This window comes from Polyodon spathula, chromosome 36 (genome assembly GCF_017654505.1).
Source record: "Polyodon spathula isolate WHYD16114869_AA chromosome 36, ASM1765450v1, whole genome shotgun sequence".
NCBI lineage: Eukaryota > Metazoa > Chordata > Actinopteri > Acipenseriformes > Polyodontidae > Polyodon > Polyodon spathula.
In genome coordinates this window covers 1486138-1499202 of record NC_054569.1, presented here as the reverse complement: position 1 = coordinate 1499202, position 13065 = coordinate 1486138, and the positions used below count along the sequence as shown (strand labels likewise).

General features: G+C 41.3%; 1 protein-coding gene across 3 annotated transcripts in view; it reads right to left on the bottom strand.

Moving 5' to 3' along the window:
- Nucleotides 1–890: 890 nt before the first annotated feature.
- Nucleotides 891–13065, bottom strand: part of ets1 (v-ets avian erythroblastosis virus E26 oncogene homolog 1) — a 32169-nt gene continuing 19994 nt past the window's right edge. For 2 of the 3 annotated variants that reach the window (XM_041235037.1, XM_041235039.1), the window contains exons 3-8: nt 11957–12157; nt 11609–11686; nt 10925–11170; nt 9596–9856; nt 4662–4780; nt 891–3681 (exon numbers count right to left, since the gene is read on the bottom strand). In XM_041235037.1, the coding sequence (XP_041090971.1) occupies nt 3466–3681; nt 4662–4780; nt 9596–9856; nt 10925–11170; nt 11609–11686; nt 11957–12157 (1121 nt within the window). In that variant the 3' untranslated portion in view covers nt 891–3465. The remainder of the gene's footprint in view (nt 3682–4661; nt 4781–9595; nt 9857–10924; nt 11171–11608; nt 11687–11956; nt 12158–13065) is intronic. The other variant, XM_041235038.1, reaches the window with a different exon arrangement.

Below are 13065 nucleotides of genomic sequence, written 5' to 3'. Positions count from 1 at the left end.
TTTTTTAAAACTGCCTTTTTTTTTCCATTTAAAGCACCAGCTTTTTGTCTGCTTTTCTATTTCAAATTTTATAAAATATAAATTATTTGAAAAATATCAGAAAGTTTGTGAAACACACACATAAAAAATGATCTAATTAAACAACAGCAACAAAATAAAATAACCTCGACAACAAAAATAATGGCTTCCTTGCGGTATACATATAGATCTGTAAAAAGGGGTCCACTGAGAATGATCCACGTGCGGTAGAGTTTACTCAATATTTCATACGAAGCATTGCAAGAAGTTTCAGCTTAATTCCACGAAACCATTTTATTTTCATTTTGCTAAAGTTAGAAAAATGCACTGTGCATGCTTAATTCAAAACAGACACTGTCAACCTTGAGTCTGATATGCCCAGAAACTCAAACACATTGGCTCTGAGGTTCTCCCCCACACTGTTGGAAGCTTGTGTGAAACATCTTGCAACACTATAACAATATAGTGTAATCTCTACCAGATTCTACACAGCTGCATACACATATATGCACATACATACATTATACATAGATACCATAGCTAGATGTATAAAAACACACATATATAGGTATGCTTGTATACAAATGCTTCTTTGGAATGGTTAAAAATACTGCAAGGTGACGAGAATTCTTGCTTTCACTTATGGAGCATTCCACCCCATTGTATGAATAATCAGCTGCTTTCTTTTTGTTTATGCCTATGTGAGGAGTGAAGACACAAGGTCTTTAACTACAACAGAGGCTGACACCGAGAGGCCGGTTTGATTGTCACTGGGGCGCAAGAGGTCCAGGGCGCCAAACTGCGGCGTTGCACGAAATGAGGTCACGGCAACGCCACCGGTTTGATGCTGACAGCGACTGTCACATCACCAAGGCAGTGTAGCAATGGCCATCATCATGGCAACCCAACAGCACAGGCCTGTGCGCTCCAGCAAGGATATTCCTGAGCAAACATTAAGTGCTAAAGGGTATGTTTTAGTCAAACTAAAAATACCACGTTACGACTGGAGAGGTGATAAGAGACGTGTTTTTTTTTTTTTTTTTCTGCGCTTAGTCTAACACATATGAATCTTGCAAATCAACAATGGCTGTTTGGAGTCGACACATAAGACAAGTTAAGTGTAACTGGCTTCATTTTACGCAGCAGAATTCTGGTCACCTGCATTGCAGACTGTATACAGACCCCACCTTTTTAAGTAAAACAATGAAATCCAATCCGCCTTCACTTTTATAATACCTTCTTTACAACATAGTTCTGACACATTCCACCTTCGTTTTCAATTTCTTTCCAGCCCCAGCCCTCTGTTGTTTTGCTCACCAGTTATCTAAGTGGATCTACAGCTCAGTGTTGACTGCTCGGAGTTAACAGCCATGCCCCTTGATAACAGTTTGCAGAAAAAGAGCTGACTCTGATATCCTGATAGAAGGTGAAACGTAGTCAAGTAAGTCGACAGCCGCTTCAACTAACTCCCTCGTCAGTGGAAACACGCGAAGGCCCTCAACGCTGCTACTACCTTGTCTGCCCACTCTTTTTCATTAACGTTCTTTCAGTCCATGATTCGGTCTCTTTCTGCAACAGCTCTTCAAAAAACACCTACTCTCCTTAAGGTGCTCTGTTTAAACACAAAAACACATATACCTTTTTTTTTGTTCATTAAGCTTTCTACATCCCCTCCCTTGCTGAAGCACTCTGTTTAAACCATGCATCCCATTCACAAAACTCAGGAGCTATTTAAAAGTCTGGTTTTATGCATATATACAGTCAGCACTAAGCATATTGCTCACCACTCAAAATCTCTTTATTTCCCAACAGATAGTTAACCGATCAGCTTATAGCTGCTGTGACAGTCAGGACCATAAAAACAACATTCAGAACTTTGAACTCCTCCAGTCTCATTTTAACCCATCAATTACTAGTTACTGTTTTACATAGTCCATCATTTCCAGAGGTATAACAAATCAGACTTCTCAAAACATGCCATGCGAAACGCTGAAAAACAGAGCTGGAGAATGAACGCAAGACGACACAAGCCTTCATTTTGGATCTGTTTTCCAACAGTTCAGTAGTTCGTGACAGTGTCCATCACTATAATTAGCTCCCCTGTACCCCTTGGCATTCGCTGCAATCGCTAGCAGCGTGTGGAGAGTTAAATAACAAATCAAAGCATTCCTTAACATTCCTTAAAAGGGATAGTTTTGTAGCAATTTTATTTAAAAAAAATAACACTCTCAATAGAAAAGCACATTTTGCAGATCACTACGACACCTTTTGCAAAACTGTACACAGGGCAGCGTGCAACAGCACAATACAATCTGGCAGAACGTACAGCTCTGACTGGCTCCTCCTTATTAATGCCTTTCGATGTCTGCACACTGCTACTTTTTGCAGTAAAACCTTTCACATGGAGAGCAGGTGGCTCTGTCAGTTGCTGCTGTTATTGAAGTCAGGTAGCTTTTTATCTGAGACTTTCGATTTATCTCAATCAGTTGCTTTTGGTATGAGGTGGCGAGTGCTTTTAAGTTGACGGGAGTGGACACCTCTATGCAAATAAGTGGATAAATACTATGCGTCATTGACTCCAGTGTTGTACAAGAACAATCAGGTGGTTTACCCTTTCAAAATGAACCATTATCCAGCTCTGTGGGCAGAATTTCTCATTCCTTCTCCATCTCCAGTCTTAAGGAGACTTACATTGCGATTTGCAAAAAATAATTTTTCGATGGGTCTAATATACATTTACCTTCAACTACGTAAAAACCGTACACACCGATAACTTGGCCACAAAAATACAATACTGAACTCAGTTTAGACATGAGCTTAAGACACAATAGGAATACTGGCAAAAACCTGTATAAAAAATGACAACAATATTATTAATAATAACAATAATAATTAAAAATTACATTTTTTTTTTGGTCCCAAGTGATGAGAATTGTTCCCCTTTGTTCATGTGAACAGAGGGTCAGTGAGTGAGACAGCAACAATAAACACAAATAATATATCTATAGTTCATTTAATTTGGCAACAGTTTTCGTAGCAGGAAATTTCTGTCCATCTCTTTTTCCATCCCAGAATCCTCTCCTCTCTCTTCTGTCTTGTTTCCACGTCAGTTACTCGTGCTATTAAAGCAAAACCATTCAAACTTTTTTTTTTTTTTTTTTTTTTTTAATTATTATTTTTTTTAATTGCTAGCTTTTCATTTGTCTCTGCCTTGAGCTGCAATTTTTCGGAGGGGACGTTTGTCTTTGTCGCACGTGTACGGAACGGCCCCTTTTTCTTTTCGAAAAGGTCAAAAAAGCAAATTGACAAACAGCTCCGCATTACGAAAAAAAAAAAAAAAAGCAACTCAAGACTCAATCCCACTGCACCCACCAATCTGTCAGTAAAGCCTTCAGTCCCGGTCCTTCCTTCGTACACCTTCCCCACCACCCCAACCCCTGCTCCGTTTCACTCATCCGCGTCCGGTTTCACGTCCAACATGGCGTGCAGCTCCTCGGGGGTGTACCCCAGCAGGCTTTTCAAGTCACACACGAAGCGGTACACGTATCGCTTTCCTGACGTCTTGTGGATGATGTTTTTGTCGTAGTAATAGCGCAGGCCTCGGCTCAGCTTCTCGTAGTTCATCTTAGGCTTGTTCTTCCGTTTTCCCCATCGTCGGGCTACCTGTTAAGAAAACAAAAAAAAGGAAAACTCAAACCAATACAATACAGATGTATTTTTATATAGCGCCTTCCCTTCAGGCCATGACATCCCACAGCGCTGTACAAAAAGTTAAAAACTAAACAAGAGAGATTATGTGTACAGTACACTCCTGCGACATCCACTTATTAAAAGCATGTTCAAAAAAGGATTAAGATTTAAAAGAATCAAATGATTCAAACTGTAGTTCCACAAACAAGGCGTACAACAGCTGAACTGGCTGCAGTTGATTTAAGATTATTTTTTTGCAACCACTAGAGTTGGATTTCCTGATCTCAAAGAATGACTAGGAATAGATGGAGTTCCTGGAGACACGATGACCCTAATCCATGAACCTTATAAATATATGAAGCTTAATATATTGCATTTACTGTTTCCAAAATGCCACCTCAGTTAATAGAACCTTCATGACGGTGTTTTTAATTAATGGGACACCCCTCGCTTCTCTCTCTCTCTTGCAATATTATAAAACTGGAAAAATAGGACTAATCTCTCATTCACACACTGGCTTAATGCAACAATGAACATGCATACAACACCCTCAACACTGTCACTGTTTCATGGCTTACAAGTTGTTGAATATATTTATTCATTTATTAATTGGTCTATTTATCCATCTGTCTGTCTATATATATATATATATATACATATACACATACATATATATATATATATACACATATAAAATTATTTTATTTATTTATTTACCTATTGATTTGTTTATTTCCAATATTAAGTTTGATATTTATATTTGCTATTTGTTAGGAGAAACAATCCTCTAAATTATACAATTACTTGTTAGATTCTACGGCCCACCCCCCCCACCCCCCCCCCGACAAGGGTGAGATTGGGAGGGAGGATTGGGGTATATGTTCTGTGAAGTGCTTTCCTTAGATTTTGTTGATTTGATTTTATATGTAATACAAAACAAACCCAGCGCTCACCTCATCGGGGTCGGAGAGTTTGAACTCCCAGCCATCCCCCGTCCAGCTGATGAAGGACTGACACGACTTGTCCGTCAGCAGCTCCAGCAGAAACTGCCAGAGCTGGATGGGTCCGCTACCTGCCAGAGAGGAGAACAGGCATGGATTAGAAACGGGACACACAAACTAAACTGCAGTGCGTTAACGCAATTCACAGGACCCAGGATTGCAACACAAGCTGAAAAGCAAACCTCTCTGCCTCTCCAATAACTGTTAAGCATTATGGATCTGAAAAAATATAACACTATATTGACACTGAATCAAATTAACAGCTTATCGGATGCTTCCAAAATAAGTGTTTTTCAGGACTCGCCTATATCGGTAAGATCGAACGAGGAAACTGAATGGGTCGTAAACTGTTTTATACATTTTTTTCATTGACTCACCCCAACTAAATAATTATTCCTGTAAATGGTTTGCAAAGCTGCATCCTTAGCATTTACTAAGAAAAGCATCTAAACTTCCAAACCAGCTCAGAGTGTCAGTTTCGCAAAGGCACTTGCTCAAATAAATTCTGCTGAGACCCACAGTTTCAGAAGGCTTGAGAAAACAAAACAGCATCTCGTTTTTTTTTCTGAACCCTTTTCTCACAGCAAGGTACTTGTAGCACTTATTATTGCAATAGCAGAATGGGACAGCTGGTCTAGTTGAATCCATTTCTAAGCTTGCTTTGTGCCGGTACAGAGCTCTGGGTTGCAAAGGCAGCTTTGTGGCGCTCCGCTGGGATATCGTGCCTGCGTGTGTGTGTGTGGTTTTTTTTTGTTTGTTTGTTTCCATCACCCTGTGGCTAATTCTCTCGGTCTTTCCAAAAATTCCACGCAGATGATATCACCCAATTCTCAGAAAGGGTTTTTTTCTTCTTCAGCACGAAACTCATGTGCATGACTGCACCAGGGAGTTGTGTCCTGAGGAACAAGGCTCAGCTCTCATTCACCATTCTCTACGCTCTCTCCTGTGGCTTTAATATTTAGTACTCTCTAACAGGCGACACCCACAATAACACAAAATACCACTGGGATAATACCAATCCCACGTACTGCAATAAACGACCATTATGATAAAAGTTGACATAGGAAACCGCTACCCTTGTGGTCTCATTCTATCAATGGCAGTTTCACTAATATATCCTTGAGCCACTACTGTCCATGCAGGACCACATCATTGCCATTGTGGTCCACAGCATTGCCACTGAGTAACAAGTCGTGATCCCCAATTTCTGAAACAAACCGTCCTATCAACGAAGGCGACTCCATTTGGGGCTGTAAGGTTGCTCATTGTATCTTTTCACACATGCAAAAGAGCTAGCTGAGATTGAGTTCCACTTAATTAAAATGAACATTTAAAAAGTTTTTTTCAATACATGCTACTACAGTATGCTCCTTTTGTCTTGCTGTTTACTGTAGTGAATGAAGTCCTGTTTGATCAGAATGAAAAGTATGCTTTCTGCAATCTGCAATTTTGCAGCAAGGAGCATAAAAGTTTTTTGTTAAGGCACAATGATGAATACTTAACTGGGGCCCAGACTAACTGGGGTGCTGCATCAACTTTTCTGTTGAAAACTGACACACTCAGTCCGCACCAAGAGACCAGCTTGTGATAAAAATGTGGATCGCTATTTTAAAGAATGCACATAACAATTTCACCAAATGTGCCTCAAACCGTCTTTTTGTTCCCCCAGTGACTTCGCTGGGGACATAGACACGATCAGCATTCTGCAATCTCCTGTCATGTCACTAGCCAGACAATGTGACCATTGTGGTGTGGGCACCATGTGACGGCCCGCAGCTCAGAACTGGGCTATTCTTACCCGCTGAGGGGCCTAGGGGTCAGTGAGAGATACAGTGGGATTCATTCTCGATCAGCTTCCTGCGAGACACATTCTTAAAGGCTGCTGCTGACTCAAGCCCCACAGTGTGGGTAGAAGCTATGAAAAGGCAGAGCTGCAACCCAACCACTGGCAGTCTACCCTCGCTGTCAAGTAGCTTGAATGCCTGTTTCTTTTCATGCCTTTACCTTTTAAAAGGTGCTTGGTGGTGAATTTCTTACAAATGAAACAAAGCTTCCAGACAGAGCACTGTGTCTGTCTATCTGTCTGTCTGTCTGCCTATCCACACGGCAAGTACAAGATACTTACGATGTATGTGTGATACAGACAAACAGACAGCTTTAGTCTTTAGTCCTACCTACTCTAAAACAAGTATCAAAACACTGCCAAACAAAAGATATTGAACAACCACATCCCCTTACAAACCATATGAAAACTTCTCCAAAGTTCTGTGCAATTTAAAATAATTATTTAAAAGAATTTGTGAAGGAACAAAATATACCACCTGGAAAAAACATTGCCTGTAAGTTTTATAATTGAACACTTTAATATTATTTATTAATAACAAAATGTGTAATATTATTCAAAGAGGACCAGAACTAAATAACGAAACTAAACGAGAAGACTTTCAGAATTTGCCAAGCCTCTCGACCTCTCGTCTGTCGTTATGGGCTGTTGCCGAGTTCAAAACAATGAAAAACAAAAAACCCTCAAGGTGGAGGCAGTTAGGAGTGAATCTCTCACCTTTCTCTCCGCCTGCTTATCAGAAAGATCTCTCGATGTCTGTCCCTGTGGTGCTTTGGCAGGAAACAGAACTTGGCGTTTTCATAAACTGTTATTCTGATTATTCATTTTTAATATCATTTCTCAGCTGTTGCTCCATTTCAGAGTAGCACACCGCTTCCTCATACTTGAATTATCTACTACATTTCTTTCTTGGCTTGGGGTAGGGTACTAAATAAAAAAAAATAGATTTTAGAGTTTGCCAGAAACTCTATTAGCTACAAATATTTAAAACGGTCTCTTTTCGTAAACCGCTCACGAGTAAACACTCTTAAACACATTGCTACTGCCATCTCCACTTTTCAGCCTGTCCCCTAGCGTGGCATTACTTAACATTCTTGGCATATCATCTACATTAAAATGTTTTCCTATTTTTAAACATCCAAAAAAAATGTGTATTAAATTACATTACCAACAAAACAGAAACCTTTTAATACACCACTACCGCTATTAATGAAAGTTACGCACAAAACCATGTAAATATAGTCATCTATCCTGGACCACAATCTTGTTTGAGGCACACAACGATTAATCTTTAGAAGATGTACACATAACAGGGGGTTTGCAGTTACTTGTGCTCGAATTGCCTTTAAGAAGCATTTAATCGTCAAGAAAAGCTGTCCTTCCCTCACCTTTACAACCAAGTACCAGTCAAAGGCAATTAACTTTCGCATGGAGTGTTTTAAAAGCCGATTGGAAGATCAATTTCCTCTCATCCAAGGCGCTGAGATTTTCACTGCCGTTCTCAATCATCAAGGATGACAGCTTGTCTTGTTTTGAAATCAGCACATTAATGAATGGATTTATTTAACACCTGCTGATAAATACATCTTCAAGGCAATGGTCACCACACCCAAACACATACTAACCTAAATGCTGTACTTTGAAGAAGAGGGTTAACCGTTTATATTGTGTCTGGCACTAATATGATTTTTCGGACAATGCAGTTGTGTAGGTCAAGTACACAAATCTTATCGTTAACTACAGCCTTTACAAATTCATTTCCCACCGTGCTTCTTTAAGGGTTTCCACGGCAATGTAAATAACTTAAAACTAGATAATATGTGGCGTCTGTGAGATGTCATGCCCATGGAACTGCTGCCTGCAGTGAATGGTGAGGCTGTCCTTTAAAACCAGACACCATGTCATTGCGTTATCATGCTGTGTCAAGTGGCACAGGGTTTTCAGAACATCACTTTCACTTGTCTGTTGTTGCAGATTTCCTCCTCTGTTCTTCACTGAAAGGGTGTAGAGCAAGGCAAACAACAAACTGCCCATGATAGACCCACCCGATATCGGCAGCGTTACAGTCTGCGTTCCTGGTTGCTTTACATCTCTTGTATGCATCCCATTTGTACTGCTCTTTGGTAAAGACAAAACAACTGCTAGCGCTAAACAACTTCTAAAACAAAACAGCCAGCATTTTAAACCACATGTTAAAAACCTAGGCCACAAATCGTACCAAAGGCAGAAAAACAACAACCACTTTTTTTTGGTTGTTTTTTTAATTATATACTGCACTTTAAAAAAAAAAAAAAAAAAAAAAAACGCTTTAAGAATATTTTTGTATGTAGGTTAAAAGCGTGTTTTTGAGGTAAGTTCCCTCTTTGATGCTTCACAAAAGTAGAGACAGGTAGCACTCTGTACCGCTCCCAGGTTGCCATGGCAACCCGATAAATAGGTCAAGATGTGGGACAGATAACGCTGCAGATGAAAACTTTACGTTGAAAGAAAAAAAAAAAAGCAGCCAGAGATAGCGCTACTTCCTGTAAAACGCTTACTCTCTCACCTCAGTAGATTCATCTAGTTCTGTTTCAGAAAGTACCGATAAACACAGATAGACAATCTCTCTGGGGTTTTAAAGCACATACACAGCCACGCTTTACCAGCAGCAACAAGGAATACAGATACCGCAGACTGTACTTACATGCAGCAGTGCCAGGGTATACCGTAAAGAAAGCTGCTCCACTGAACTCGGTTAAAAAAAACCCAAAACACTCAGACATGCATTTTAGATCAAATGAAAGGGGCGACGATTCTTTTGTTTTACAGCATGCTGGAGTGTTTGTTACGAAAACATTGGAAGAATAAGAAAAACATGAACGGCAATTGCGTTACACTTTCACTGTTTAACGGTGACCAGACAAAAGCTAGGGACGGGGGTTGACCACAACCTTCTGCCATGCATGTGCTTTTGGAAGCACTGTTGTGGACGTGAACCTCCCTAACCGCAGCCAGGAATGGTACAGACCCCCTGGCCCCCGGTAAAGGCTGGTGCCGCCCGTACCTGTGTAGCCGGCGAGCGCTGCGGCCGGGATGACAGGCTTGTCCTTGTTGAGGTCGGCTCTCTCCCTAACGTAGTCCTTGAAGGTGCCTTTGGGCTTGTGGCCGTGCATGCCGCTGGGGTAGTCCTCAGAGTCGAAGCTGTCGTAGGACGGCACGCGCTGCAGGCTGCTGAACGACGATTGGCTGCTCCAGGACTGCGTGAGATGGTCACAGCTGTCGAAGCTCTCGATGCTCTCCAATGAGTCCTGTCCGGCTAGCTTTCCTGGGGTGAGAAGGGGGGGGGGGGGGGGTGGAGACGGGTCAGGACAGCTTGAATACGAGGGCTTGTCCTGAAAAAAAAACATTCATACTACCAGCCAAATGCAATTTTCTGAAAACTGAAATGCAAGTGGGTTATCACGCTTTTTTTGACAATGTCTTGTTTCATTTTCCAGAAAATATTGGTTAGTCTTTGGTCATAAGAGTAGGGACAGCAGGCTTTGTGTGAATTGATTATGAATGTATTGCTATTGTATTTGAATGGGATTTTATAATTACTGCTATTTGAGGCCACAATGACAATAAAAGGGGAGGAATATATATATATATATATATATATATATATATATATATATATATATATATATATATATATATATATATATATATATATATCTTTGTCCATGCAAGAGCTGTATGAATACGCAACTAAGCAATATATAGTCCTGCATGTAAAGAGCTGAATGAACACTAAGCAATGTCTTTAGACACTGCAGAGTTTTCCACTGGTCAAGCGGTTATACACGCTGCTGTGAAATGGTACCAGAAACAGTAGCAGCCTCTGCTGTCGCTGTGCGTGTCTGAATCACACCGCTCAATCATCTCCCTCTCTGTGCCCCAAACCGCTTGAAACAGAGAAACAAACAGAACATGCCTGTGTCTGCGTCTCTCTGTTCTAACACCTACCTCATTTCAGTAAACCCTCAAACACACACACTAAGCGAGGAGAAGACGCTTTTAAAGGTTATCTGACAAAAACAAGTTGCACACGGTCAGAGAGCTGGGCCACTGTGAACAAGTTGTCAGTTTGAGTAGCACAGTTAAGTGGCTTACACAGCACAGAACTAATGTGTTTCAGGGTATCAAAACATATATATCCTCTATATTGTTCCCATTTTGCTACAATATAGAGGAAAGCCTACTTCTCTTTGCATTGTGACTTGGGGCTAAGTTGCACTATAGATCATGTTAACCCTATACAAGCCCAAATAAAAATATTTATTTATCTCTAGAGAGCCATTAGTCTTCCTGTGCAGCAGGGGGTGCTGTGGCGAGTGTGGGGCGCTCTCACCTCGGCTGATGCGTCCCACGCACATGTTGTCCGGGGAGATGACCTCCTGCTTGACGGAGAAGTAGTCTCCCTGCAGCGGGTTGAGCGGGGCGTCGCGCAGGATCACAGACGGGTAATCGCTCTCGTACTTCAGAGACAGCAGCTCCTCGGAGCTGATTGGGTGCAGGGTCTGGTAGGACTCTGTGATGAAACCAGGCTCCGAGTACTCTGACGGAGGCACGCACTGGGCATGCTCAATACCGTAACCTGGGAAGAGAACAATTGCGGTTTTGCTTTTAATTACTTTTGATCACTTTGAGGGAAAGAATTTAAGATGCAGGCCTATCGCTAAAATGTGCTTTGGAAGTTCTGAAACATGCTCGCTCACATTTTAAATATAAACCAAAGGGAGCGGGGGTTACTGGGTGACTAACAATCTGAAGATGTGTTTTAAAGCATGAACTTGGTCTGTGTGTGTGTGTGTGTGTGTGTGTGTGTGTGTGTGTGTGTGTGTGTGTGTGTGTGTGTGTGTGTGTGTGTGTGTGGGTGGGGTTAACAGGCGTCATCTGGTCTGCCTCACAACTGAAAATAAACAGACCGTGATAAACAATTATGCCAAATAATGTTTGCAGTAGGACCTGCTATACTTAATGATGCTTGACTGAAGATAGCAGTTGATCTGTAAAGTGGACAGCCGGTACTTACTAGCAAAGTATTCCGAGGTGTAGCGCGACTCTGGGAAAGTGGAACTTAATCCGCTGACAGGAAAATGCTTCGCGTCTTCTTAATGGAAGAGAAAGTGTGTGAGTGAGGGAATCAATGCAGAATTCCGTACAGGGCAAGCTGGAAGTCAGCTACACAGATTACGTTTAAGATCAAACACTACAACTAAAGTTGTTAGTTCAATAGCTTTTTTACATCTCTCATTTTATGGCGTTAGATTTTTTTTTTTTCTGCCACGAATGCTGTAATATATGCACAGATATCAAGCAGTCGTTTAGAGTTCCCAGCTGATCCGTAACCTTCCACACCTGCCTTAAAATGAGCCCTTACCTTTCTGCAGCATCTCCAGATGCTCCCAGAGAATGTCTCCCACGAAGTCTGGGGCGAGCTCTAAGAATCGCTCCTTCCCCAGCGCACAGAGCATGGTGCCGTTCATACAGAACCTGTGAAACTCCAGGTTCTTCAAGCTGAACTCGTTCGCCGTCCATGTCAGCCACTCCGCCACGTGGCTCTGTGTCCACTGATGGGGGTCTGGGAGAGCAAGAGAAGGGGTGGGTGAGAAACAAGGGCTGGGAAGGAAACAGACCCCTACTGACGGTCACCCAGTACTGCAACAGCAGCCAGCATAAAAAAAAAGATAGCAGAGATGTTTGGAATAACAAAGTGCTGTAGTCGATACATATGTGGCCATTCTACAGACCAGGACATCCAAAATGGCATGTGTGGTTCCAGTACCAAACTCAAAACATAAGATGCTTAACGTGTCTTTATTATGTTCAATTCAATGTCATCGTGGCTATGGGAATTTAATTGTTTGACTTGCTTTACAGATTCAAATGTCTATGAAACTAATGGGATTGTGGATTTCACAATACCACAGTCCCTTCAGCTTGCTTTAGTTCATGATCTGCATGCCTCTGACCTAACATCCCCTAGTCTCCTGTCTTTTCCAAAATGATTATTCTCAACTCCCCAGGGTGGTATTGGGTTGTATTACATGTGAAACAGACTTTAAAACGTGCATAACAGGCTCCTTCCCAGCCCTTGTTTCTCACCCACTCCCTGAGAAAAAAAAGAATACTGTGCGTATCATGTCAGCCTGTTCAGCGCTATGCTGAAATGGAATTAAGTTGGTGTCTGCTTACTTAAATTTTCCATGGACTGGCTTTCTGTTTTCCCTGCTGTGTCAGAGGGAAAGCAAAGACTGGTGTCTGTCTTCAGATTTATTTATTTATTTTTATCACAAGGAACGCCTGCTGGTCTAACCGTGAGTCTTGGAGGTTTTGAAAGGAGCCTTTTTAATTCAGTAGATTCATGAATAAGCTAAGGTCGTGGTTTAGTGTGATCAAGTGTAGAATTTATCATGCCTTTAATAGTAATGTCTTTAAAAAAACATATAAAGAAGTGAAGGTACTAAAGGGTTATTATTATTATTATTA